The sequence below is a fragment of the Bolinopsis microptera genome, chromosome 2, assembly GCF_026151205.1.
Source record: "Bolinopsis microptera isolate Bmic1 chromosome 2, MBARI_Bmic_1.0, whole genome shotgun sequence".
Classification (NCBI taxonomy): Eukaryota; Metazoa; Ctenophora; class Tentaculata; order Lobata; family Bolinopsidae; genus Bolinopsis; species Bolinopsis microptera.
The window spans coordinates 19,677,041-19,704,474 of record NC_087073.1 but is presented as its reverse complement, the minus strand read 5'-3'; the positions used below and the strand labels follow the sequence as shown (position 1 = coordinate 19,704,474).

At 39.4% G+C, this 27,434-nt stretch overlaps 3 protein-coding genes across 3 annotated transcripts; 2 read left to right on the top strand and 1 right to left on the bottom strand.

Moving 5' to 3' along the window:
• Positions 1-4,333: 4,333 nt before the first annotated feature.
• On the top strand, positions 4,334-5,577 carry LOC134811884 (uncharacterized). Its single transcript, XM_063818995.1, has one exon. It carries the CDS (start codon positions 4,358-4,360, stop codon positions 5,354-5,356), a length of 999 nt encoding a protein of 332 aa, XP_063675065.1. The 5' UTR covers positions 4,334-4,357; the 3' UTR covers positions 5,357-5,577.
• Positions 5,578-5,695: 118 nt separating this feature from the next.
• Positions 5,696-27,255, top strand: LOC134811883 (zygotic DNA replication licensing factor mcm6-B-like). Its single transcript, XM_063818994.1, has 16 exons — positions 5,696-5,826; positions 6,267-6,419; positions 6,660-6,776; positions 7,401-7,650; positions 7,748-7,868; positions 8,002-8,199; positions 8,311-8,451; positions 8,601-8,742; positions 8,911-9,052; positions 9,240-9,428; positions 9,591-9,746; positions 9,906-10,115; positions 10,322-10,433; positions 24,203-24,322; positions 24,635-24,774; positions 27,019-27,255. The coding sequence occupies exons 1-16, from the start codon at positions 5,735-5,737 to the stop codon at positions 27,100-27,102; spliced, it is 2,367 nt and encodes a 788-aa protein (XP_063675064.1). The 5' UTR covers positions 5,696-5,734; the 3' UTR covers positions 27,103-27,255.
• On the bottom strand, positions 10,605-15,612 carry LOC134811882 (uncharacterized transporter Mb0941-like). The gene is made up of 12 exons (XM_063818993.1): positions 15,351-15,612; positions 15,068-15,202; positions 14,433-14,855; positions 14,124-14,313; positions 13,771-13,889; positions 13,426-13,581; positions 13,009-13,154; positions 12,473-12,684; positions 12,189-12,328; positions 11,887-12,029; positions 11,605-11,798; positions 10,605-11,410 (listed from the first exon to the last, which is right to left on the bottom strand). The coding sequence occupies exons 1-12, from the start codon at positions 15,577-15,579 to the stop codon at positions 11,005-11,007; spliced, it is 2,493 nt and encodes an 830-aa protein (XP_063675063.1). The 5' UTR covers positions 15,580-15,612; the 3' UTR covers positions 10,605-11,004.
• Positions 27,256-27,434: the final 179 nt, after the last annotated feature.

The window sequence follows — 27,434 nt, the reverse complement described above, 5'->3', positions numbered from 1 at the left end:
ATGTTCATATTCTTGTGCTCAGAAAGGTTATCTCACAATACATATGAGGACTCACACCGGAGAGAAACCCTACAAGTGCAAGGAATGTTCATATTATATACTTGCTCTGTTAATTCAAATCTTGTCCGACACCAACGTACTCACACAGGAGAGAAACCCTACAAGTGCAAGAAATGTTAATATTGTAGTGCTAAGAAAGGTGATCTCAAGAAACATATCACAGTGGGCCACCATGATAGTTTAGGTCAAAAATCGACTTTCTTTGAATCCCATTTTCTTTATCTCATCTCCTAGTAAATAGATATACACATAAAGTGCAAAAAACCGAATTGAAAAATGTTCAAATGTTGAGTTTTGGCAGCGCGCCAAATATAGACAATTTTGGCAGTGAAAATGGCCACTAAATGCCTGTGTCTCAGAAAAATGGCCTTATAAGGTTTAATGATTATTTTAATACCTTCTAGAACAGTTTTGGATGATCTTTCTGGTGAAATAGGCCTTATCATGCCTCTTGATTAGGAAAAATTTACGTGCAGAGGCAAATTTAGACCCTCTTTTTCACATTTTGCACAGTTTCAAGACCAGGAATAGTTGTTAGTGCCTTCTAGTGCCCACTAAAAACCACTTTTATCATTAAGTACTGACAATTTCCTAACAAATGCAACCAAGAATGGTTCTGGCTGGATCTGGCTTTGCATTTTATGACTTTTTCAAAATCCCCAGTTTGCTCTCATTTTGGTGTATTTTCCTGGCGCGGCACTATATAAGCAGTCAATATACAGAAAGAATACAATGAATTCAAGTAAAGTGTGTATTAAATTGCTAATAACTATGAATGAATTTGTTTTAAATTTGAATTAGTTTTTAATAAGTTAAAAATAAAAATCACTCATTAAAGACAAGGAAACATTTTCAACATTTAATTCACAAAACTGTAAAAACTGGCAGCGCACTTAAATTAGCCAAAAAAAGATTCCACCAAAGAATCATCGTGCTGCAATACAGTGTCGTATCTTTTTGGACAGTAGCGATAGCTATGCCCCTTAATCTTACACTCTTCGCAAGTAGGCATATTGTTTGTTACTAAAGCATTTAGTACAGGATCAGAGTCTAGCCACACACAGTGGGCCGCGAAGGGGGGTCATGATAGTTTAGGCATGAATGAATGGTCTGATTGGCAATATATACTGTTCTTGAGGGTTGTTTGGCCCAAAAAGTCGTTTTATGACATTTTCAGAGCTCCAGTGTCATCACAAACAAAGTTATTTCGATATTTTGAATTTTCAGAATTTTCAAAATTTTCATACGCGGACCCTTTATATCCCCATAATTGATGTTTAATGTGAAATTCTGTGCAAAATGATCTTTTCTAGCGATAATACAATCAGAGAACGTTTTAAAGGGTGTTTTTTGATCAAATTTATATAAAAGGAAGCCAATTCAATGCTCCCCCACCCGCAAACACACACACATAGCGCGCGCGCTTTCAGGAGTTTAATCCACTATTTGTGATCATTCTTTGACCATTTCCAATCGATTTGAAATTATTTAGGTTGAATCATCATATCCAATGTTAAACACAGTGAAATACTATATAGTTTTATACAATGGAGTTTTAATTTCTATCAACAATTGAGACATGTTTCTGGGTTGGCCACCCATCATTCCGTGGTGGCCAGTCCAACAGCTGTGCGGTATGATGAGGGTTCATTTAATACTCAATGATTCTGTGACCAGCAATTGCTTTCACCGGCAAGCACAACAAAGCTGTAAATAAGGTTATTTCAGTTATGAAATATTGTGATCATAACAATTAACATTAATTCAGATAATTGTACTTCAAACATCTAAAGTGTGTTGATTTCATTTCAAATTGTAATCAAATTATATGTATTTTGTAATATGTTCACATGACTTTTATCTCATCACTATTTCACAGGAAAGTTCACGTTCATGTTATCACTCATCCATGGGAGTTCACAGCATAACAAAATTGGAAGCCTACAAAATTTTCACAAGCACCATCACCAAGCACAAAAAAGCTTCATTAACTGATTTTTCACTGGAGATCAATGTCTTTTTTCAGCTGGAATTTGATGAGGAAACTCACAGACAAAAGTTCAGAGAGCTCATGAAAATACGTGAGAAGAGAAAAAAGCTTACCTCTAGTAAGAGGGACAGATATGAAGAGCCTGAATGGACTGAGCCATTTTACACTAGTGATCTCTCTGACAAAGTGCTGATTGACATGAGTGATGATGAAGATGATGGAGCTGATGATCAAGACAGTGAGGCCCCAGCTCCTAAGAAATTTAGGAAGCACATCCTTCATGTTATAAAACATCGTCAAAATATTAGGATGGATTCCTTGTATAAGGATATGATTTCCTTTGCCGAAATGGAGGACATATATCTGTATTACAGGCTGCTGCATTGCTTTTGAGTAGAATTGCATACCAGAAGGACAAGGATATTGCTGAGTATGCAGACTCAATTGTTAGTCATGGTAAACCCATGACAAAATCCGAGATAACTGTTCCAGCAGCCTCCCTCTTGATGTCAGCATTGCAGGTTGGTAAGGTGCCCTACATTAAAGCCCGTGGTATCTTAAAGTCTGAGCTTGGGTATCAAGTACTTCCCAGGTATGAACGTGTCAGTACTTTCAATTCAAGCATTACTCCAAAACCACAAAAACTTGATGAACCCTACAATGGTATCAGATATCCCTTGTTGCCAGTGATCAAAATGACAAGTGAACGTCTGTTAAGTACATTGCAATTGGATTTTACGGAGCTTGCTAGATCAAAAGTTGAAATTGTTTATAAGACTGGCTTTGATGGGAGTGGTGGGCATTGCATTTTTAATCAAAAGGGGTCAGAAGAAACTAACAACATAACAATGGCAATGGTTTGTCCCATTTTTCTGAGAGTAAATGGCAAGGAGGTTTGGGTGCAGCCCAAACCACAGTCTCAAAATACACACAGACCTCTGATATTGCAACTAGGAAAGGAAACAATAGAACGATTGAGATTGTATGGTCCAGTTACGAAGGAAATGGCTGAATTGGAGCTGGAGGAGATATGTGTCATTGTGAATGACCATGCAATCAAATTCAATGTTGTTATACGGATCTCAGCATTAGACAGAAAAGCAGCAAATGCAGTGTCTGGCATGGGAGGTGCTTATTGTGACCTTTGCCACCTGTCCTTAGACCAAGCACACGAGGTCTCTTGCATTGGTGAGGATTTGCTTCGCATCACGAGATCTCTCGAGACAAATAAGGCTCTATTGGAAAATCTAGATATAGATCCTTTGACAGGTGAAATAAAAAGCAAGAAAGGAGACTACAGCACAAGATTTGGACAAAAACGAGCTCCCATTGTAGAAAAAGATATAGAATCTGTCCAAGGCTTGCACATGCTACTGAGGTCCACTGATTTTTTGCTTAAACTTCTGTACCATGAAATTGCTGGAGTCAATCATTGGAGTGAAAGTGTATGCATGAGGGATGTCCAGTTCATAAAGAATGCCAAGTTGAAAGTTCAGGCCCACATGAAAGAAAAAACAGGACTGAAAGTGGCATTTCCTGATAGTACTGGTAATAGTGGAACAACAACCACAGGAAATGTTGCCAGGAGGTTGTTGTATGAAAGAGATGTCAGAGAATTACTTCTGGAATTGATCGATAGTGAAGAAAGAAGAGACAAATTGAGGGCGATTATGGTGAGAGTAGCTGTTGTTTTGAGGGTTGTCAGTAGCACTAGGAAGCTATCCAACTCAAAGGTGGATGAGCTGGAAGCCTTTTGTAAAGAAACCTACAGGCTTTTCTTAACTTCCTACCCACGTCCTGTTTGTGAGATGTCCCCCACAGTCCACAAACTACTTGGACACTCTTGGGAGTTAGTCTCCCTGAATGACAATTATGGGCTGGGAACTCTATCGGAAGGAGGTATAGAATCTGCAAACAAATTCTTGAGACGGTACAGGATACAGTTGTCCAGAAAATGCAATCAGCATGATAACCTCACAGACTGCGCCAAGCACCTGTGTGCATATGAGGACTCACACCGGAGAGAAACCCTACAAGTGTAATGAATGTTCTTTATTTTGAATCTTGTTTGAATTGTTGTCAGAATTATTACTGAAATTTGTTTAAAGATGTTGTTGTCTCTGATTTTGAATTATGGTTAATTCGCTCCTCCTCCGTCAAAATGAAACATTACACTGTCAAACAGTTAAATAATATGCTGCACTGAAATCTTTTTAACGATTAAATAATTCAGTGCTAAAACAATCCCACATTTTACTACCTACTTTATAAATACTAACTAAATAACTAAATTCAGGTTTCTCTAACATGAAAGCTGCTGTTTTTAGTCGAGGTAACCTCTCCTTTAAATCGGACTACAAAAAACCAAAATGTGGAGCAGACAACATACTAGTTCGCGTAAAAGCAGCAGGTATTAACCCTATCGACTACAAAGTGGGGTGGCCAATAAAAGGGCCCGTTACAGGTATTGATTTTGCTGGTATTGTTGAAGAGAAAGGTGATAAGGTTGGGGACAAGTTTAAGGTCGGAGATGAAGTTTATGGTGGAACATTCAATGGTAGTTTAGCTGAATATACCATTGCTCCACTTGCTGGAGTGGCTCACAAACCTAAAAGTGCTTCATTCGTGGAAGCTGCGGCAATGTGCACTACGTATTCGACATCTCTTCAATCATTAAGGGACTATGGTAAACTTAGTAAAGATGATCGTGTTCTGGTAATTGGGGCTAGTGGTGGGTGTGGTACTGCTGGGATCCAGGTTGCTAAATCTATGGGAGCTAAAGATATTGTTGGGGTTTGCAGTGGTAAAAATGAGGAATTTGTAAAATCTCTGGGAGCAACTGATGTTATAGATTACACTAAGCAGACTATTAAAGATTACTGTCTTAATGAATCAGGGGCTATTAACCCTGAATTACAGTTTGATGTGATTTATGATGCTGCCACTAATAGTGGGGGTGGCGAGGACTACAAAAACATTTCAATGGAATTACTGAAACCTGCCACTGCAGATAAAAAACATGGACAGTACGTTGCAATCAATGGTAGTAGGGATATGTGGATTCGGATGTACACCATCGGCTTCAAAGCTAACCAACATATGATGCTCGCGAAACAGAACCCTGAAGATTTACAACAACTTGCAAAGTTAGTGGATGATGGCTGGACAAATTCAGAAGGAGTTCAGGAGTATTTAAAACCAGTTATAGCTGAGGAGTTACCTTTTACTGCTGAGGCAGTTGAGAAGGGTTTTGATCTACTGAAAAGTAGGAGGGCCAAAGGAAAGATAGTCTTCAAAATGGATTAGAAAATGTTCCAGAAAATATTTTGGATGGTTTTGAATTTCTTTGGATTTTGTATTCAAAATGGATTGATTTGCTTACTTACCAGACGTTGAGTTTATTTCAGAATTTCTTGGGATTTTGTATAATACATTCGAATTAAACTTTTGTTAATACTTGAGTGATCTGTAAAATATTTATTCCTGTGTGTCTGTGTTAAAGTTGATATTCTTTATGATGTTGCTAACTTTGGGTTGATAATTCACTCTGTGTCAAAAATAAAGTATACTGTCGAACAGTTTAATTTTGTTTAAACCTATTGTTATCATAAAACTTGATATTAAAGTGTTAAAATAAACGCAGTTAAGTATAATGTGTACTCATAATAACTTTGAAGGGTTAGGATGGATGTAACAGACCGAGCACAGGGACCAATCCGTGTTAAAGATGAGCTTGCTGAACGATGCCAGAGACTATTCCTGTCATTCCTACAGGAGTAAGTACAAAGATAATGTAATATCCGGATCTGAACATTATTTATTATTTGCATTTTTGTAATGTTTCTGGGGCAGAATTTGTAGTGTTCCCGTTTAGTGCAACAAGGAAAAGGCCTTATCAGGATAAAACGCCTTTTCCTTGTTGCATTAAACGGAAACACTACAAATTTTGCCCCAGAAACAAAGATAAGGCATCATGTAGCCGGTGGGCCCGAGGCAAAACCCCTCGACAAACACCGACAAACGGGGTTTGTCGGGATACGTCGGGGTGTGTCGGGGTTTGTCGGGGTTTGTCGAGCCTGGAGGCTACATGATGCTTAAGATAACTTAGCTACCGCATCATGTCTGGGATATTGTTTTAAATCTAAAATTTAAAATTTGAAAACTTTTCATACAACGCAAACATTTAATCAAATAATTAAGTGACTGATTGGTTCAGATATGAGATGCCTGGCGGTGAGGGTGAAGCAAAGTACGCTCCCGATGTTATAGAACTAGTAGCACCTGAGAGAAACACACTGACTATCAGCTTCAAGGATATTGAAAGTTACAATAGAAATCTAGCTACCACCATACAGGATGAATATTACAGGTTCTGAATAACATCGTCTTGTTACAAACTATGATGTAAACAGTTTCGTGTATTCTCGGTCTATTTATGCTTGTTTTACAAGTGCCGAATGTCGAGTGTTATCTTTAACTGAACATGCAACTCGAATTATTTAAACAATGTAGGCTATAATCATACGATTGCGGCTCCGCTCTTCTAAATCTGAACACCCCCCCCCCCCCCCCCCGGCCCCCCCCCACTAACATTCCAATTATACCCAAGAGTGTACCCCTTTCTGTGTAAAGCACTATCTACACACATACGAAACGAACATCCTGGCAGCGTGCAAGAAAAGAAACAGTTTTACATCAGCTTCGTAGACTTTATGGGACACACCAAGTAAGTTGTTGATATCTCATATCTTGTACGTGATGCGGATGTTTCTGATACAACAGTCCATACTTTTAAATATACTACCGAAACATAAGATATTGATGTGAAAGAGGTTTTGAAATTGAATGGGTGGACACCGTACACGAAGGAAACATCGAACATCGTGTAACTTGGTTTGGCCCTAATTTAAGGGACTAATGCATAAATGCGCGCCGGATGGTGCCACATTGAAGCAATCGGTCGCAGTTTTGATCAATTGTTATTTTCTGTAACGCGCGGCTTGTATTTATGGATGATTGAAGCGCGAATTGTTTCGCGCCAAAATTAATCTATCGCATGTGCGATAACTTAACGACCGTACATGTAATATAATAGATTTAATTGGAAGTAATGAATTCTGAATCAATTCAGGATTCAATTGTCTGATCAAGTTGCAGAACTTGTTGGCAATATTATGCGGTTAAAAGATAGGCAGTCTGGTTGCACGGTTCACATCATAATCATGCCTTATTTAATTCAACTCAGCACTTTCACAGTAGAAAAGGACAAAGGTACATGTGGTAAACTCTACTGCTATTTGCTAATCACTTTGCTATCAGCTATAGAACTGAAACATTTTCCTTTTCCCAGGATTCGAGCATTGACGACCAGCAAAGTTGGGCAGCTCACCAAAATATCCGGACAAGTGGTCCGAACTCATCCCGTTCACCCGGAGCTTGTTTCCGGAACATTTGTGTGCATGGATTGTCAAACATCTATTCCTGGGGTTGATCAGCAGTTCAAATATACTCAACCAGCCGTGTGCAGGAACCCTGTGTGCGCTAATCGTATCAAGTTCATGTTGGACATCAATCAGAGCAAATTTGTGGACTTCCAGAAGGTATGTGATGAGTAGATTGCTATGATGACCAATTCCTTGCTTTAAATCCTTCCCATACCCAGCACAGACGCAGCGATTTGAATTAAGTTGTCTTCAGGTCAGAATACAAGAGACCCAGTCAGAGTTACCGAGGGGCAGCATCCCTCGGTGTGTTGAGGTTATTCTGAGAGCTGAGGCTGTCGAGTCTTGTCAGGCTGGCGACAAAGTGGACTTCACAGGTTCTCTTTTATTACAATTTATATACTTTTTAGTTTTTACTGATCTTTCAATTTATGTTTTTAATACGTAAGTTGACTGCCAGGTAATTCCCAAGAAACTACATAACACTACTAATTGCTTACAAATCCGCAGGAACGCTGATAGTAGTGCCCGATGTGAACTCTCTTGCGACACCTGGTGTACGACAGGAACGTGGCCCTAGTAACAGAGGTGACAATGCTGCATCTGGAGTTGTGGGACTCAAGGCTCTTGGTGTCCGAGATTTAAGCTACAGGATGGCTTTCCTTGGATGTGGTGTCGAGAATACCGTTCAGACCGAAATGACAGGAGGTACATCAGTGATAAATTATCAAAATTATTTTAAATCGTTGAAATATAATAGCCATCCAGAATCTTCACTATTCCTCTTAATAAGTTAATAATTTGCCAAACATCTGCAAGGCATTGACCCAAATTCGGAGCTGACAGAGGAGGACGTTCGAGCTCAAGTGTCGGAGAGGGACTTGTTGAGAATCTACGAAATGAGCAAAGACAGGAATATATACGGGAACCTGGCTACCTCTATGTTCCCTACTATCCATGGTAATTTTTAGAACTTACTACAATAAGTTTAGAACTAATTGGATCCTAAGTCTGCCAGGAGTCAGAACAGATATTCAGCGCATGACATCCCACACTAGCTGCCTTACGAGCATATAACATGTCATTAAACTTGACCGTGACTTCGTCAGGAAGTGACGAAATAAAGAAGGGAGTACTGCTGATGTTGTTTGGGGGAGTAGCTAAGAAGACGATTGAAGGGACGAGTCTGAGAGGCGATATAAACTTGTGTATTGTGGGAGATCCCAGTACGGCGAAGAGTCAGTTCCTCAAGTTAGTTCTTCTTCATAGTTTAGTTTAAGTCATTGTACTTAGGTATATATTCAGGTACTAGTAAAAATATTTTGGGCGATTAAAAAGGATGGTATGATTTTTACACACCAAACACACAACTTTCTGTTAATAGATCTCTCAATATTAATAATCCGAGGATCTTCCCAGACAGATATCAGAGTTCTCGCCTCGCTGTGTATACACCTCGGGTAAAGCCAGTACCGCAGCGGGTTTAACCGCGGCGGTTGTCAGGGACGAGGAGTCTCAAGAGTTTGTGATAGAGGCTGGCGCCTTACTTCTGGCTGATAACGTGAGTGGTGTTTTTATCTAGATTTAGTAGAGGGATAATTACAGTATTTATCAGTTTGGTGATATGGATTATGGGGTCAAGTCCTGATACCGTGACCTCATGAATATATTGTCCCGGAAATGCTTCCATTAATTGTAACAGAATACTGTTCATATCAAGCGAACTTAGAGCTCCTCATTTTATCCAGGGTATCTGTTGTATAGACGAGTTTGACAAGATGGACGTTAGAGACCAGGTAGCAATACACGAGGCAATGGAACAGCAGACAATATCCATTACAAAAGCGGGAGTGAAAGCTGTCCTAAATGCTAGGACTAGTATTCTGGCTGCTGCTAACCCTATCGGAGGCCGGTATGACAGGAGCAAGTCGTTACAGGTTAGCTAAATCTACTTGGTGGGTGGTTTGTCGTTTGTTTCCGACATCTTAATCAATTAAATAATATTAACTATTTTTATCATTGTTGAATTATCACAGTCGTATTCCACTTCATAAGAAGTTCAAGTTTATTCCCGTCCTCCTAATATTCCATAATTTCAGCAAAACATCCAGCTCTCAGCGCCCATCATGAGCAGATTTGACTTGTTCTTTGTGCTGGTGGACGAGTGTAACGAGGTGACGGACTATGCTATTGCTAGAAGAATAGTAGATCTTCACACACGACAGCAAGAGAGTGTTGAGCGCGAGTACACCATGGTAAGGGTGGTGTTTATGGTGGTCGTGTTTTCATCTTTCTCAATCCTGAACTCATCTTTTATTTTGTTATTAGGCTCGTTTCAGATAGAAAGTATCTTGCCCTTTCAGTGGACAGTGAATCATTTTACCGGGCCTTTATCTAACCAGTAGTATTTGTAGGAGGAGATACGTAGGTACATAGCATTCGCCAAGAAGTTCAAACCACGAATCACCAAAGAAAGTCAGGAGTTCATGGTTGAAGAATATAAGAAGTTACGACAGAGGGACGCTAATGCCATGTCTAAAGCCAGCTGGAGGATAACAGTCAGACAGCTGGAGAGTCTTATTCGGCTGAGTGAGGCGATGGCGAAGATGGTTTGCGAGGATGAGGTAAGGTCTTTTTAAAAAGTTATTTGTGGGAAATAGAAGCCCGCCTAGTGTAGGCCTAGTGTAGGCCAGCACAGCGAAAGAACCTTGCTAAGCCTTATTTTTGACATAAAGTTATGAAATTTTGAGCAAAACATCATCTACGATAAAGTTCTAAACGTGTGATACTGGATTTATATAAAGTTACTTTCCTAATCTTACTTTAACAGGTTCTGGTAGGACACGTAAAGGAGGCCTTTAGATTACTCAGTAAAAGTATTATACGAGTAGAAACTCCTGACATTAACTTGGAGGATGAGCCAGAAGTCCCTGAACAAACAGGTTAGTGGACTGCAATTTGGAATCATGCCAAAGTTTTATTTCACAAATCAGCTTTGTACGGTATTATTATAATACAGGGAGGTAATCCTTGTCTGGTATTGCTGGTATTATCCGGGGCTGTGTTCGCTATTAAGCGACATTATTGATTATCAAGTACAGTACAGACAACTGTTTAAGTATAATGATTCGAAATTATACAGAATTAAGTCGAAATTATATAGAATTCAAGTTAAACAGAATTCTCAATTTAATTTCTCAAAACTCAAACAAATGATATCAATAAATATTCTCGTACAACCGTCAACCCTACTCCTAGACAGTAGACACATTACTTGGAATAAGATAAAAGATAAAAGTCCATAGTGTATTAAAAACGACGACATTGTCATCAATTGCAAAGAATAATAGTAAGGGGAGTTCGTGATTGAACCAATTCGGGCAGCACCTAGACGCAATCGACCAAGAAATAAGAATTATTTCTTATTATATAATGTTGTATAAATTGTGATATTCACTAAGCCATTCACTGAGACCACATTAAATATCACCATCTATACCGCCATCTCGCCATTTAAACAGCCGCCTCGTGGTTCTTGCCGTTTGTAAATTCTGAGATTTGAGGGTTCCTGTTATCCGGCATAAGAGGAGCAAGCCCTCCCTCCTCACTCACAAGCTCCAACTGTACCATTACACTCGGGTACATGAACAATACTGCGAAGAAATCCTCGATAGGATTGCCATGGATACCGTAGTGGTTACGGATGTTAACCCTAGCAGCTGTAACCACGGTCACAAACCCTAAGTAAAGGACCCAGGCAAGAGAATATATCCCGTTGAGCTTGATGGTGGGGTTGGTGAGGTAGACTATTTCAAGTATCATGATTATTATCCAGCCGGCCCAGCAAATTGCTGACGCGATGGCTGGAATCATGGCACCCATCTTGTGGGTCTTCATGGTTCTGTACAGCGTGAAGGGCCTGAAAGTGGATTATATCGTCAGTTTAACTTATATTATTCTGAATATTTGAAACCTAGTATGTAACCACTCGAAAACATCTGGATTAACGCGTAGCATTTATATTTTATGTCATCATTATACCTTGGACATGAAACTGCAGATATAGAAGTATAACTACACTAAATGTTGATCAACAGCCTGATAATAACTCACGTTAAGAACGCGTTCTTAATGACTCCGAGCCAAAGTTTGGGTCTCATTTGAGAGAAGGGGTCCACCAGAGATACCGCAAAGTCAGGACCATACGGGTTCAAGTCCCCAGCTTCCATAGCAAGTGCTCTCCAGGTGGAAACACAGACAAAACACAGAATAATGGTGTAAGGGAGTCCTGCAGCTACGCTCGCAGTCTGAAAGTGAGGTTTTAATCTAATAATCTACCTTAAAGCCCTAAGAACCAAAGTAAGCTGTCCCAATACCCATTGCTCTGTAACGTACCTGTAGAGCTTTCAAGGAGTCAGAACCCCCGGCTACAAGCAGAGCGGTAGCGGTACCACCTTCTATCAGAGCCCAGAACACTCTCTGCAGGGCGGGCGGATCTTGATCTCCATTAGCGGACATGATGTCTATAACTAAACTACCTGAGATGATATCGGGCTGTTTTTGGTGGTTTTTACGGAAGTTCGTTATAAAGCGGATCTAATTTTGAGTCATGGAAGCATCTTGTAAAGCAAAACGGACATACTTTTTAAAACATCAAATTTCGACCAAACATTTCCTAACATAAGATATTTAATAACCTGAATCAGAACTTGTAACGAAGTAAAGAATGAGGGCAACAAGGGAGGTTATGCACAAAAAGGGCCCCATGTCACCGTAAGTTGAGATGTTCGCAAACCACATCTCCTCGCTAGGCATGCACGACAATCTAGCAAAACTCCTGTTGGAGTTATTTTCAGAGGAACATAGTTTAACTATAATGCTGATTCTTGACAGTGTTTATCAGATACGGGAACGTCAGGGGGAATATTGAACTAAATTTGAAAATAAATTCAATTAATTAATTAATTTAGAATAAACTAACCTGTCTGTTTCTGATTTGTATTTCCCCAACCATCTCTGGTTCTCACTAATGTAATCCACGACACCCCTCAAAGTTGGCGGCTCATCTTGGGCGGTGACAAAAGCTTCCACTAAGTTCCACTCGCACGTTCCGCAAGCTGCTGATTCGTCTACACCATTACAGACCTTCAGCCCTGTTTTAGAGACAGACCAGCTCGTTGTTTGAACTGCAAACTGAGAGATTTTCAACGTTACAATTTTTATTCTGCGTTATAATTTTAAGTTCCTGTACATATTTAGACAATTAAACGTCGTGTAAGGTGTAAACTAAGAAACATACTGACTAAGACAGTCGTTAAAATGTTCCTGTTTTCTGTGCGCCATATTTGAGTGCTACTAAGAAAGGGTAATCAACCGTATCTAATGATGGTAACAGATGGTTACAAGTTGTGAAAAGTGGAAACTCATGGTAACTAATGGTAACTAATGGTAACTAATGGTAACTAATGGTAACTAATGGTAACTAATGGTAACTAGTGGTAACTAGTTGTAACTTACCGTAACTGGGTCCCAATTTAAGACAGTAGAGTTCCAGGAAGTACAGCAAAGTCCCTGTCCAGCTGCCAGCCTCTCTGTCCTGATTCCTGCACCTCCAAATATAACGAGCCACAAGAAACTGTACATTACTGGAGCCGTCATTGTACCTTAGAGGGTGTATTTTAGAGGGTGTACCTTAGAGTGTTTTTTAGAGGGTGTATTTTAGAGGGTGTTTTTTAGAGGGTGTACCTTAGAGGGTGTACCTTAGAGGGTGTGTTTTATATAATTAGGCTACTCCAAAATTTTCGTTTAATATCCAAAATAACTTGTAGTTTTGCCCGTTTCCTAAATAATGGAAATTCTGCCCTGCCTCCTTACACATGTAATGTAATCAGCACAAAGCAACACCGTTTGATAAAGAGGTGAACCTCTACCTACCGTTGATGAACTCTCGGATAGTTCTGCCCCGAGATATCTTAGCAATGAACATCCCAACAAAAGGAGACCACGAGATCCACCAGCCCCAGTAGAAGATAGTCCACGCATCCATCCATCCCGCAGGTCCATCTCCTTCTCCGTCGTCAAACTCTCTACCTGGAGATATTGTGGTTTTAGTTTGGATCCTTTTCATATCTTGTATCATTCTCATCGTTTCGGGCTGTACCTTTGAAATACCTTTATTACTTCAAAAACTTGTTACTGTGAAGCTTCAGTACGAGGAGTTAAGGTATCTTTAACACAAACAATGATGTTTTTAATTAAAAGTATAATAAATCATCAAACCTCTATCTCGAGCACCGTATGATTTGGTGCTCAGTTCGAAGGCATCGCAATGGAACCCGAGCTGTATGATCCATTGGAAGTAGTAACCGAGACTTTGGCAGAACAGGTTCAGTAGATACCTGAGAGAAAGAGAGAAGAGGTGATGAAATTTCATAGAAAAAAAGAGGTTATCCTCTTTATGTCGTACCATGGGCATGAGTGTATGTATTGGACTGCAATTCGCGTGGATGATGGTTGTCTTCGGTCCAGAATTTCGAGAGTTTCTTTAGATTTTTAGCTTACGAGTTACGAGAACTTGAAAAATGCTTCTAAATATTTCGAATAAAACTCCATAAAATGTGTAACTTTCATACCACGTGTCATCAAGGAAGAGCACCATCATCATGATTACCATTCCAAGAGAGAAGCAGATCTCAGATAACCTCCTGATACCCATACCAATACCCGTTAGTACAGATGTGGTGGCCAGTGCGGTGATAGCCCAGATTATGATGACCTGGTTTTTAGTGCCCACTTCAATGTCTGGGTTCAGGAAGTTCAATCCTGGGAATGGGTGTTTTGGTATGTTGCTTCGTAGCAATAACTGTGCTCATTTTCTAACTTTGCAACTTATAACTATGTAACTTCTAACTGTACATAAGGTTCTACAATAAAGTACTAACCTTTGTTAACCTGCATAGTTCCCAGCCCCAGAGAAGTGCATACTCCAAACAAAGTAGTCAGGATCGAGAAGATGTCGATGGCATCACCCAGCCATCCATAAATTCTATTTCCGATCAATGGGTAAAAACACGATTTCATTGTCATGGGCATTCCTTTTCTGAATGTCAGAAACCCTAAAAGAATGGCCACCATGGCATACACCACCCAGCCGTGGATACCCCAATGGAAGAGGGTCAGATTTATGGCATGCTGAGCCACCTCATTGTCAGGCATGTATTTGTCGGCGTTATATCTGTTAGGGTAGGCGTAGTGCCATATTGGCTCCGCTACACCAAAGAAGAAGAGACCGACTCCGATACCACATGCGTACAACATACAGAACCATGTTGCATCGTTATACTCGGGTACTTCGTCGTCCTGTCCTGAAGTGGTTTTGAGAATATTTACTTGGAAAAGTTTTCAGCCATTCCTGCCAAGACTTATGTTTGGAGATCATCTTCATTCATCATGGAACTTTTGGCATTTTTCCAAGCTTGCGCAGTGGTGATAATCCCACTACACAATGACACATCATAGTTTTACAACGAAAGAAACCAACAGCTAACACGTAGCTCACAATGCCAATGTAACGTACCTAGTTTCATATTGCCGTACTTGCTAAAGTAGATAGCAATGATAACCAGAGCCCACACGTCCTGGGAACCAACATATAGCCAAGTAAAGGTCATTGTTATCCAGGTCTTGGCCGTGTTGAACGATACCAATGCGTCTGAAGATATGAGCATTTTCTTTACTGGCCCTACTGTAACATCTTTGAATAGGTCTACTTTCATATGTATGATAATAGAGATAGGTTTCTCTTCGGAACAGTTCTCTAGAATCAATGAGCAGTTGAACAAAAAGATAAAGAAACTTACGGGCAGATTCTAGGACGCACCACAGAATAAACGCCACAATAATAACCACACTCATTATAGTGACAACAGGGTTCAACTTGAGCTTGAGAGGCCCATATCCACACTTGAACCACAAACTCTGGTCCTTGATAACGGCCCCTGCCCACGTGGGCCGGGCGGGTGGGTCTGGTATGGTGATGGGAGGACCATGGTTTACGGGGTGGTATTTGGCCCCCTCTAGCTCTGCCATATCAGGTGCTGTTACCCTGGACTAAAACAATCGGTGATAAATAATAGTAAATGTATTAGGTGTATACGGTTGGGGAGCATTCGCATATTACTTCAGCAGTCGCCAGTCGGGGCAGGGGGGGGGGGGGGGGGGGGCAGTAAACATGTTAGCATCAGGCGACTGTATTCCTAGTTTGATGTGATTGTGATGAAGCTACGGGCAGCTATTTACTCAGAGACATGTTTCGACCAGGCAATGTTTTCTCCTTATTTGGATGTATTTAAACCGATACAATCGAGCATTCCGTCCCCATTGTAAGAGCAGAGAGCTTCATGTTTACTTCTTGGCTACTGAGTCTGCACGTGTCCCACCAAGATATTGTACGGAATGTTGTAAGTTATTATTTCTGTATAACTTACAACATTGTACTCTAATGGAGAAGAGGGAGGGGGGTCGCTTTATGCAGATAGTTGCTGACGGAGTTGGGGAGGGGGTAAACATGGCCAAAAACTTGTAATACTAATATGTGAACGCTCCCTTAAAGTTAAAGTTAATAATATGGTATCCGGCTACAATCCTGCTCAATCGTGACAACTGACAAAAAATAAAAGGTAACGAATAATTAGGAATATCACGTTTAATATTCGATTATTCAATAATTAGAAATATTTGGCACAGAATGTGACTAGAATATTGAACCCCGTTTTCTGTTGAAGGGTATTTTAAGGTGTCGTGTTATTAAATTATGAAACCTTAATTCGTTACTGATAATCATTAATGTGTAGAAATTTTACATAGTATTTGAATATTTAAAACTACAAAACGCGAAAGAGATGGAAATTTGCCAAGTCCATGATTTTGGAAACCTGCAGGCTGTAAAGTTTGCCTGGACTGACATTTTAACAAAAATATATCACATGCAACTAGTATCGTAGACTGATAATATGAACATACTTCATTTCAGTGCCATTGGCACGGTGACATCAAATCAGAAATACCACGGGAGTAGTCCCAAGGTCCAACATGTAATTAAAAGGGAATTATACTGTCCGAACAGATTACAAATGTGCTGTATTGAAGTGGGACAATACAGTGCTTCTTACATAACTCTGAGTCTGGGGTGCAGGTGGTGGAGGTTTATAACGCATGCGGAGGACTGGAGGTTTATAACGCATGCGGAGGGTAGAGGTTTATAACGCATGCGGAGGATGGAGGTTTGTAACGCATGCGGAGGGTGGAGGTTTATAACGCATGCAGAGGGTGGAGGTTTGTAACGCATGCGGAGGGTGGAGGTTTGTAACGCATGCGGAGGGTGGAGGTTTATAACGCATGCAGAGGGTGGAGGTTTGTAACGCTTGCGGAGGGTAGAGGTTTGTAACGCATGCGGAGGGTGGGGGTTTGTAACGCATGCGGAGGGTGGGAGTTTGTAACGCCTGGGGAGGGTGGAGGTTTACAACGCATGCGGAGGGTGGAGGTTTGTAACGCATGCGGACGGTAGAGGTTTGTAACGCATGCGGAGGGTGGAGGTTTGTAACGCATGCGGAGGGTGGAGGTTTGTAACGCATGCGGAGGGTGTAGGTTTGTAACGCATGCGGAGGGTGGAGGTTTGTAACGCATGCGGAGGGTGGAGGTTCGTAACGCATACGGAGGGTGGAGGTTTGTAACGCATGCAGAGGGTGGAGGTTTGTAACGCATGCGGAGGGTGGAGGTTTGTAACGCATGCGGAGGGTAGAGGTTTGTAACGCATGCGGAGGGTGGAGGTTTGTAACGTATGCGGAGGGTGGAGGTTTATAATGCATGCGGAGGGTGGAGGTTTGTAACGCATGCGGAGGGTGGAGGTTTGTAACTTGGTAACACATGCGATTCTGGTAACAGATACATTTATGAAGTTTCATCTGGTTCAACTATCTGTTGTGAACTGAATTACGCATCAACATACGCAGGCTTAGAACCCGTACATTGTGTCATTGTAGAATCTAATAATCTAAGTAGATTTTTCGTGGTGGGATAAATTGTTCCTTTAATCTTAAAGAACCAAATAAATCAGAAATCGTAAGGAGCCCTTAGAATTAGTGAGAAAACGAAGTGAACAGGTTACAGGTGCTAGAAAGAAATAGAAAATGTCAGATGCTGTTAAGTTCACTGGTGACGATGATTGACAACGATTGGTAATGGCCAGATTGCTCGGACATAAATAAACTGTGCCCCGGTAAAAAATAAGGCAGACATCGGTGGTTAAAATTTAAACGCTTTTGCTGTCAGACCATTTAAGTTAATCAAAGTGAAATCAAATAAAATTGGCGTCTGAACACTAAACGTCTACATTAAAACTAGAGGTGTGTGATGTGTTCATTTTACAGTGATGTCGGGCGTCAATTTTAGCTGACAAGGCTAAACAACATAAATAATCTGAGTGACCTTCGAAGCCTTATACTCTTATGTAGATTCAGAGTCTGGAAGTTTCCCGGCCTTTGCTGAATTTTTCATGGCTGGGCTCCGATAAAGTATTAAATTTAATTTGGTAAACCAAATTTGGAGGATTTTAAAATTCTCCGCCATATATTTATTATAATGATGGACTAACTAGAGGTACTTAAAAAAGGAAGTTAGTAACATTAATTGTTTTTGATTGATCGCTGCTTTAACCTTAAGCTGATTGGGTTATGTAGCTCACATCGGTAAATAAAGATTACTAATTAAAAATGATCTTAATAAGTATGCAAGCTCAATTATTACGGTACACGTACTCAAGTTCGACACGTACTGTAGTCCAACAAACCCTAAAGTTCGACTCTGTCGAACTAAAGTGCGCTACCTGGACTCAAGTTCGACACGTAGTAAAGTTCGACAAGATAACTTCGACTGTCGAACTAGAGTTTTGAAATCTCCGACTCAAGCAACGATCCTTTAGTACCTTTACGAGCAAACGAAACAATGTATTCGTTTGTTTGTTTTCCACTTTTCTCATGCTGTTCGACTATATTGTGTGAATGTAATTTCTATAATCCATATCTATGGACATTTAATTGACATCAGACTCAATTGTTAGTTAGCAGATTTGTAGACTATCGTGGTAACTCGTACTCCGTTTTATAGATCTAGATAATAGAGTACGCTATATAAATATCTACCTCATACCACACTTTATATTATCACTAACGACTAGTAACCTCGTACCGGTCTAGAGATTTGGCTGCTGAACCGGAAACAGTCGGATATCAATCTATTTTCCTGTTAGTTAGACCAGAACCGACAGGGGAATTAAAACTATACTGAAAGGTTCTGGAATTTCTAACCGCTGGTTTCCAGATTTCAGAAGATTGTTTTATCTGCCATTAAACCCTGTGATCCTATGATAAGGACTCGGCAATAGCCGTTAGATCACAAGCAGAAACTATTTGTCGAACTAGAGTACGCTACCTAGCCTGGACTCGAGTTCGACACGTACCGAAGTTCGACAGGGGTGATATCTGGCGAACTTAAGTTGTCGAACTATATTGCGTGTCGAATTAGAGCACGTGAATAAATTATTACAGGAACGAAAACAAGCATGTAAGTCGTAAAGTGGACCCTAACTTGGCTATAAATAGTTTAAAATAGTAACAAATTAAGGCGGAGATTAGGCTAGGAGGTAACACTTACCCTCTTGTTTGGACTAACTACATCCAAACAAGAGGTTAAGTTATAATACAATTATGTAGGGACTACGGGTGGAAGATGAATAATTGAAATTCCAACAGCCTCTTGTTCCCTTCATTGTGCTGATTCCGGGAAGCATTCTGTTTACGCTCTCATCATTCTGTAGAATGAGATATCGTTCATTTAAAATTGGGTAATTACAGGCCTGTCAAGGATTGCAGCCCAATTATGCGCTAACCACATTGATGTGTGAGACCCTTGTAATTAGTAATATATAATCTCTTATCTTAGTAAAAGGCCAATGAGTGCCGAAACGTCGATTATTTTCATTTAGTCCTCATCTGTTATTTGCCTTGTTTCACCTTGTCAGTCGAGAGCAGTGATGCTCCCTACTAAACACTACAATGTCTAAAACTCACGCTTGACTTTACGATAGCTCTGCCAATTGAGAAATTGTAGCATGACGTGATTACAAGGGTATACACTAGGACAAAAGATAAACTAGATAACTCCACTTCAAAACATATAAAAGGGAGGAAGAAACAACCCAACTATCTAAGTAAGTCTACTGTCGCAGTACTGTCGTCAACATAGTAGGCATAGCATGAGAATGGGAATTAGGAAACCAAACTACTTGGAATCACGCCAAATTACTTGGAAACGGTTTGTGACACTCAAAAATATTTTCCTGTCGTGAAGGAGGCATTTTGGTCGTCTAGTATTGACCGTGTCAGGCTGTAGGGGGTCGTTCACATATTATGTAATCACTTTTTGAACAATTTTTAACTTCCTCCCCCCTCCGTAATCAGTTTTACACATAGCTATTGTGTCCAAATTACACGCGTAATCATTTGGAAACCCCCCTCCCGGCTCCCCCTCGGCTGATTACGTATGTGAAACACTATCATGTTTAACCTTAAATTATATCGTGATTGTGATATTAATTGTATAAAAATCCGGATGCTGTCAAATAAATTTCATGAGAATTATATAAAGAAAGACTGAGTAATTGTCAATAAAGATGGCGCACGATATATAATAACAACACGAAATGTAGGCTCTGCAAGACAATAGAGCGATAGTGTGTGATAAAAATTTAGTGGGGTAAAGGTACCTCGTGACCTTGGTACAGGTGCCTCGTGACTTGTGTAACGTTGGTATGCATTTAGTATTCGTGTAAGGCACCTCACCAAATCAAGGCTTGAACGAGAGAAATATTAGAAATATTTTTACACAAAGTCTATGGTGTCGGTTACTATGTAAGTTAAGTAATGATTTTATACATTATATTATGTGAGTTTTGAAGCACATTAACTTAATTATTATATATGATAACATTAACAGTATCATTATATAGGATAAAGACAGTGTTCCATTATAAGACAACATGAGCAATTGAAGGCTCACTATACCTCATCTATTTTATGTGAGAAGCAAGAAGAGTGTCGAGTGTCAGTTATATGTAGCTTAGTTATATGTAGCTTAGTTATATGTAGCTTAGTTATATTATGTAGTTATATGTAGCTAAGTATCTAAACAGTATAACTGTGACTATACTCATAATGACCTAGCTACTTCTCACTGTATTGTGTATAAGCTTATAGCGTAACGGTCACGTGGGTATTTTAATCTCGAGATACCGCACTATCTAGGCAATATAATTATACACATGCAAGATTAATTAATCTAAATCCAGGGGATCACCCCGTGAAACTCCAAATATCGCACAGACTCATCTTAGATTTATCATAATCCAACCAGTTTAGTTCCGTTTGGTCCACTTTTCGTATAATAACATATATTAAACTAATTACAACACTTAGTATTATGTTTCCACTTAGTATCAGTTATTACAGATATCAAATATGGGTTCAAGTATTCTTAATTCATTTATATATTTTTATGAGCCATTCACTATTTTTCTGCTAATAAGTGTCGGTTTAACATGAATTAACTGAACTACCTTGAACGGCACTTCTAAAAGCTTTATGATTGCAGACGAATGGTCTAACTTTATGTTATACAATATAACGGGACTAAGGAAATCAAAGCGCAACAACAACCGTAATGCTGATAATGAATTTTAATTTAACCTTAATAATCTCAAGAAATCCGTGTGTGTGTGTGTGTGTGTGTGTGTGTGTGTGTGTGTGTGTGTGTGTGTGTGTGTGTGTGTGTGTGTGTGTGTGTGTGTGTGTGTGTGTGTGTGTGTGTGTGTGTGTGTGTGTGTGTGTGTGTGTGTGTGTGTGTGTGTGTGTGTGTGTGTGTGTGTGTGTGTGTGTGTGTGTGTGTGTGTGTGTGTGTGTGTGTGTGTGTGTGTGTGTGTGTGTGTGTGTGTGTGTGTGTGTGTGTGTGTGTGTGTGTGTGTGTGTGTGTGTGTGTGTGTGTGTGTGTGTGTGTGTGTGTGTGTGTGTGTGTGTGTTTGAAATTTCCGAACGGTTATACAAAAAAACGGTAAGAGTTACGGGACTGGTTTTTTCGGTATAGTGCCGACAAAACTCTGACGAAGCCAATAAGCAAATTTTATAAAAATCGGCCGGTGGTAAGTGGTTTAATTGATGGTATTGTACCACTAATGCGACATAATTAAAAAAGGGAAATAGTAACGGGACTGGCTCTGACGCTCTCTCTGTATATGAAGCTGTATGAGTAATAACCATAATTGGGTTAGCGGGGTAAGATTCGCTGAAATGTTATACTGTAATATTATTAGGGGTGGGGGGCACTGTTTGCAGGGTCTGTTTGGACTGTAGAGAGGGAGTTCATACTTTCATACGACAATGTTATGCGTGTTATCAAATATAATAGGCAGGTGTGTTGCGGAGTTAACAAGGGTTAATTTCTAAAACGATTTAAATAAAAATTGAAAGTGGTTCAAGACGGGAGTGATGAGGTGTAATAGTCAGTGTTCGGACCTTACGATCATGGAATGTGGTGCCTAATAATGACTTAATTATCCACGAGAAAGAACTCATTATAAGATTATTGTATAAAATACTATTGGATACGTGAGGGTACTCCGAATAGAATTGCTCACCTAATGCGGGTTTTGAATCAGCGGGTAATTACTCCTACCCTTTTTAACTGCGGCAAGTATCGAAACCATGTCACACGAGACTTTCAATCACACGAGGAATTGGAAAACGAACACTCTAGTTCAGCGCTTATCAGTTAGATAAGATAAGAACTGATAGTCAATTTCAGTGGCTAGTTTTCCATGTCTGTGTCTATCTCATTTTGCTTAGTTTATATTAGGGGCAAGATTCACTGGCGAATAATGTTTCTTGCCGGGCTGATAGTTGAGAAGTAAAAACCTGCTTCAGAGTTGTCAAAGTCGACTGAATTATTCAAACGTATCTTGTAGTGTTTAGTAGGAAGCATCACGGCTCTCGACTGACAAAGTAAAACAAGGCAAATAACTGGTGAAGACTAAATGAAAATATTCAGCGCTTCGGCACTCATTGGCCTCCAGCTAAAGTTACAAATTACGATGGTTTCACTCAGATTTCACCCAATTATAGGAAGTAAAAAAGCATGTAAGGTGTGCTTATGCTGAAACGTCGATCATTTTTATTTATTTTTCACTGATGTTTGGGGGAGGAAAGGTGAAATGTCAGCTAATGTCCCATTATCTCATAGAGTTCAAAAAGGACAAGGAAATTAACGGAAATTAGTGGAAATTAGCGTTTTTTGTCCTTAAGCATTTTCGGAACAAACAAACAATTCTTTTGCTAATTAACATTATGCTTTGTAAGCCACTGATGTGATTAGCCGAAATCTCAAACATGTTTATTTAAGCAGCAGTAATATAAGCCACAAAACGGATCATGATTCAATTTATGTATCGTGATGAACCCGTTATCTTAGCTAACTTTCTGTTACAGTTGAATGGCTTATACATTATAACATACATGTTATAGCTATTCTATTCCGTAGTAGACCCTAAACTCCAAAATCGTGCTTTATATTCATAATAAACGAAGAATGTTAATTTACTCTGAAAGTGATATCTACGATCAATATCTACTTAGTATTCATGGTCTACGAAATAGCTAGGCTGTAGAATTGTAGAGTGATGGAAAACATTGAAATGCCATTTATGCTCCATCCAATTTTTGTCAACGAGATCAGTTATTTTTATTTTGTGATCTTTGTGGAGGGAAGAAACTTATTCAAGAAACTTAAGCGGACGTGTCACCCTAGAAAGTAATGGCTATCAGTTAATAATGTAGCGTGTACATTGTACGTAATAAGAATAAAATTCAAGAACTATAATGTTCGAAACAAATAAATTAATAAAAAAGTTATAAGTTAAATGTAAAAGGTGGTGACATGTAGCATGTTACGTGGTATGCTGGTTATGTTACGTTTAAACTGTTACTATATTTAGTTATTGTTTAAAAACCCTTCAAGGATTTCCTCCGTATTACTCTATTTTCAATGTCACGTTTATTATAAAATGCATCAGCTGTCAAACCTTCACATCGTCAGTTGCAGTCAAGACTCAAGCCTGTAAAGTGTCTTCAGATTCCAGCTGCTAAGTTTTAAGAGTTTGGACACTCAGACTTTGTCCCCATAAGATGCTTCAGTGCCCTGTACTCAGTACTTAGTACTGGACTAAAACTAAACAATCAACATGACGTGTAAATAATAAGTGGGATTAGACGGGGTTTTGTAAACAGTTCTAACCCGGAAAATTATCATGGTCAATCCAACGAGTGGGTCTACTGAATGTGATAAAAATTTGACAAGAATTCCGGCCATAACCACGTAGCACCAGTTCAATACTATACAGTTCAACCTGCCGTAATATCCCGACCGTCTCCAAATAACTGATAATATGACAGTCACGTGATATCAACCATAACACGTGACTGGAACAAGAGCCCACCGAACAGCACAAATATAACTCACGTAATTCTTGCGTTTCGGCTCCTTGCAGTCATTTTGCAGTTTTTGTAAAACACCAACTTTACTATCATACCTAACACATTATATTCTACAGACGATGCGATGGATGGAGAGGAGGGTGAACAACTCAGGATAACTTTCGAGGACTACAGGAAGATAAGTAACATGCTGATACAACGTATGAGGGACTTTGAGGACCAGGAGAAGAATAAAGGTAATACTCGCCCCCCCCCCCCCCCCCCCCCCATACTCGGCGACTTAGAAGACGTGTTACGAAGACAACCCATTTTATTTGTATTTCGTGACAGTGATACAGGAACTTGATCGGCTAATCGCTGTCACTATGTCACGTGTCAAACTACCCCTCCACTATTATCAACAAGTCAGATACACACGTTTATTAACCCAGAGGCAGGCAAAGCATTTCATGTTATCATCTCGTGGGCCACAAGGTCCAGCATCTTTTTTTTAATTATTAAAAAAAACCTTTTTTTAAATGTTTATTAAATCTCAACCTCTGTGTCAGATAGTGAAGAAGGGGCACTAAAGAAGAAGGAGTTGGTAGACTGGTACATCTCACAGGTAGAGGAAGAGATAGAGGGGGAACAAGAGATGATAGCCAGGATGAATGTCACCGAGAAGGTCATTGAGCGGCTCGTCAAAGTGGTGGGTGTTTAAAGTTTTAAAGTGTATTATTGGAAATATAAAGCTGTTTTAAAGTTTTATTATTGGAAATATAACGCTGTCTCAACCGGTGAATTGTGCAATTTAAACTTGAACGATTTATAGCAGACTTTATCGTTACCATTACTCTGTAGAGGTTGGATATAATATTTTGGTCACCATAACAAAGAAACCAAAGCAAGCTGGGCTCGCTAAACGTAGCCAGCATTTTGATACTATTATGAAAGTTACTTTATTAAGTTTCTTTACAAATGAACAAAAAACAGTGTTTTATGTGTAATATTGGTGATTAAATACTATTCAATGCTATTCAATATTACATATTCAGTACTATTCAATGATATGCAATACCATATCTTTATCATTATGATACAATGTGTTTAATCTTTCATATCAAAATGTTCCTCAAATCCTTGATAAAATCATCGCAAATTCATTAATAATATGAACGTAATCTTCATAGTTCAGTCGCCTACTAGCTTTACCAAACTGTCATCACGCTTCATATAATAAGAACAATGAACATGTTATAGTTTGTTTCTCCGACTCTGGTTCATTTCGTAGTCAGATATTCTTCATCATGATTGTATGTGGAGCCAATCTTTGTCTTTGCTTGACCAACGCAAATAGATTTGGTACCCTGAGAAGAATCTCTATGTTATTGTTAGTAGAGAATGTCACAATAAAAGTAAAGAGTTTCACATTAAGCGTAGAGAATGTCATATTAAAACCTCTCTAAATGAACTGTACAAAATAATATTGTACACATACAGTGTACAGGGTGATATTTAACGTGACTTACCTACAAAGGAGGATCCAATGTAAACACATATCAGGGTCATCTGGAGAAGGATCATTCTCCAGCAGAACTTGAGTTGTTTATCACCTGACTTTCTAGTTGACCGGGCTGAAGGAACAGTTCCGTTAAAAGTTTCAGAGAAATATTGAAAGAAATAATGAACATTTTACCGATTTTTAAAGTAGTAAATAGTAATGCTTGATTAAACACTAAGTACGTCAATATGAAAATTCATAAGATGCAGTCCCAACCTTTTCTTTGGGTGGGGTTAGTGTTGAACATACTACGAACCTAGTACACTACCAGTACAGCTATTGTACTAAACTAGTACAACTCCAATCTAGTTAACAAACTAAAAGTGAACCTTGTACACTACCAGTACTGAGTACAGCTATTGTACTTTAAAACTAGTACAACTCCAAACTAGTTAACAAACTAAGATTCCGCACTAAACAAAAGGAAGCAACCTTCCAGCCCCGCAAGAGTAGGGGGTAAGTTGAGCCTATAATACAGAGTAGCCTGGGGCTTGTAGCTCCGCAACCTCTGATGTATTGTAGGAAGGCACGTGCTGTAAATTATGGACAATAAGCGGTTATTTACCTGCGTTATTGGGCCCTGTTAGTTATTATAAATGCGGGGCTAATCACTTCCGTTCTTAGTTGGGGGCTTTCTCGTTCAGCTGGCGGGTATTGTTAGAACAGCGTACCTTGTGGTGGGGGGGGACAGTGTACATTGTGGGGGGGGGGGGCAGTGTACATTGTGGTGGGGGGGACAGTGTACCTTGTGGTGGGGGGGGACAGTGTACATTGTGGTGGAGCATCTTCATTGGGGGAGAGAGAGAGATGATTACAGATCTGATGTAATGACTGATTTAGAGAATCAGGATTGGTTTGTGGTATTGAACAAGGTGGCACAATATTGTCAACAAGGCGGTACAGCAGCTGTTATAATACAACCTACAAGCGTTTAAACTATTAGTTGTATTTACTATTTCTTGAACAATGATGTTGGCTACTCTAATGCTGCCCTGATAATGAGATGAATATTGAGGCGTGTATCCGGTATCACAGCTGGGAAAGTGGAGTGAAAATAATTACTGTGGTTAAATAGCCTAATTAGTAATTATGTTGATTTTAGCACTGTGTAGCGTGACCTTATAGCCAATACAATATCAGATCCCAACATGAACATTTAATTATAGATGTGGCTGGAATCCCTCTCCCTATACTTATAAAATTTGACAGTTTTCATCAAAAAGATATGGGAAATGATCGAATTCCATTGATAGGCACCGACTGTTGTAATGGAATGTTTATATTTCCGCCAGATAAGGGCAGAGGATTGAGAAATGCTAGCATTACAGTAATTCCATGATTTTATAATCACCCGTTAGAAGAAACCAGATGTAAAATTGTAAATATTTTCAGGATAACGTTTTGCTAGAGATAGGAGGAGGAGAAAAAGGAGAGAGTCCTTACCTCGTCGTTCATCCTAACTACATCGTCGATTAAATTTCCTAGCACACGTTTTTATTGCGTGATAATGACGTGAAAATTCCACTTTTTATTATTTTTAGCTTTTTAAACTGATATTTATTTGATAGCTTTTAATGACGAGTTTTCATGAATATTTTTAATTTTTGATCAATAATTAATGATCGAAGCTTATTAAGGTTTATATTTAAACGGCGCCCAACTCCGGACTCCCAGATTGCGCTTGAAGCGTAAACGCGATTCATTCTACCACTCTCATTGCCGTTCATTTCCTTATTCAACAATTAACGTTATTTTCTTTATTTGTTACCCACCAATCTGATGTTTTACTAGCAGTTTGGAATTTAATT

Coding starts and splice junctions, on each gene's coding strand:
- LOC134811884 (XM_063818995.1), top strand. CDS start 4,358: ATGAAAGCTGCTGTTTTTAGTCGAGGTAACCTCTCCTTTAAATCGGAC.
- LOC134811883 (XM_063818994.1), top strand. CDS start 5,735: ATGGATGTAACAGACCGAGCACAGGGACCAATCCGTGTTAAAGATGAG. Junction 7,869..8,001: donor CGACAAAGTGGACTTCACAG/GTTCTCTTTTAT, acceptor ACAAATCCGCAG/GAACGCTGATAGTAGTGCCC. Junction 24,775..27,018: donor TTGAGCGGCTCGTCAAAGTG/GTGGGTGTTTAA, acceptor AAATATTTTCAG/GATAACGTTTTGCTAGAGAT.
- LOC134811882 (XM_063818993.1), bottom strand. CDS start 15,579: ATGGCAGAGCTAGAGGGGGCCAAATACCACCCCGTAAACCATGGTCCT. Junction 13,890..14,123: donor CTCTTCCTTGATGACACGTG/GTATGAAAGTTA, acceptor TCTTTCTCTCAG/GTATCTACTGAACCTGTTCT. Junction 11,799..11,886: donor ACTCCTTGAAAGCTCTACAG/GTACGTTACAGA, acceptor CCTCACTTTCAG/ACTGCGAGCGTAGCTGCAGG.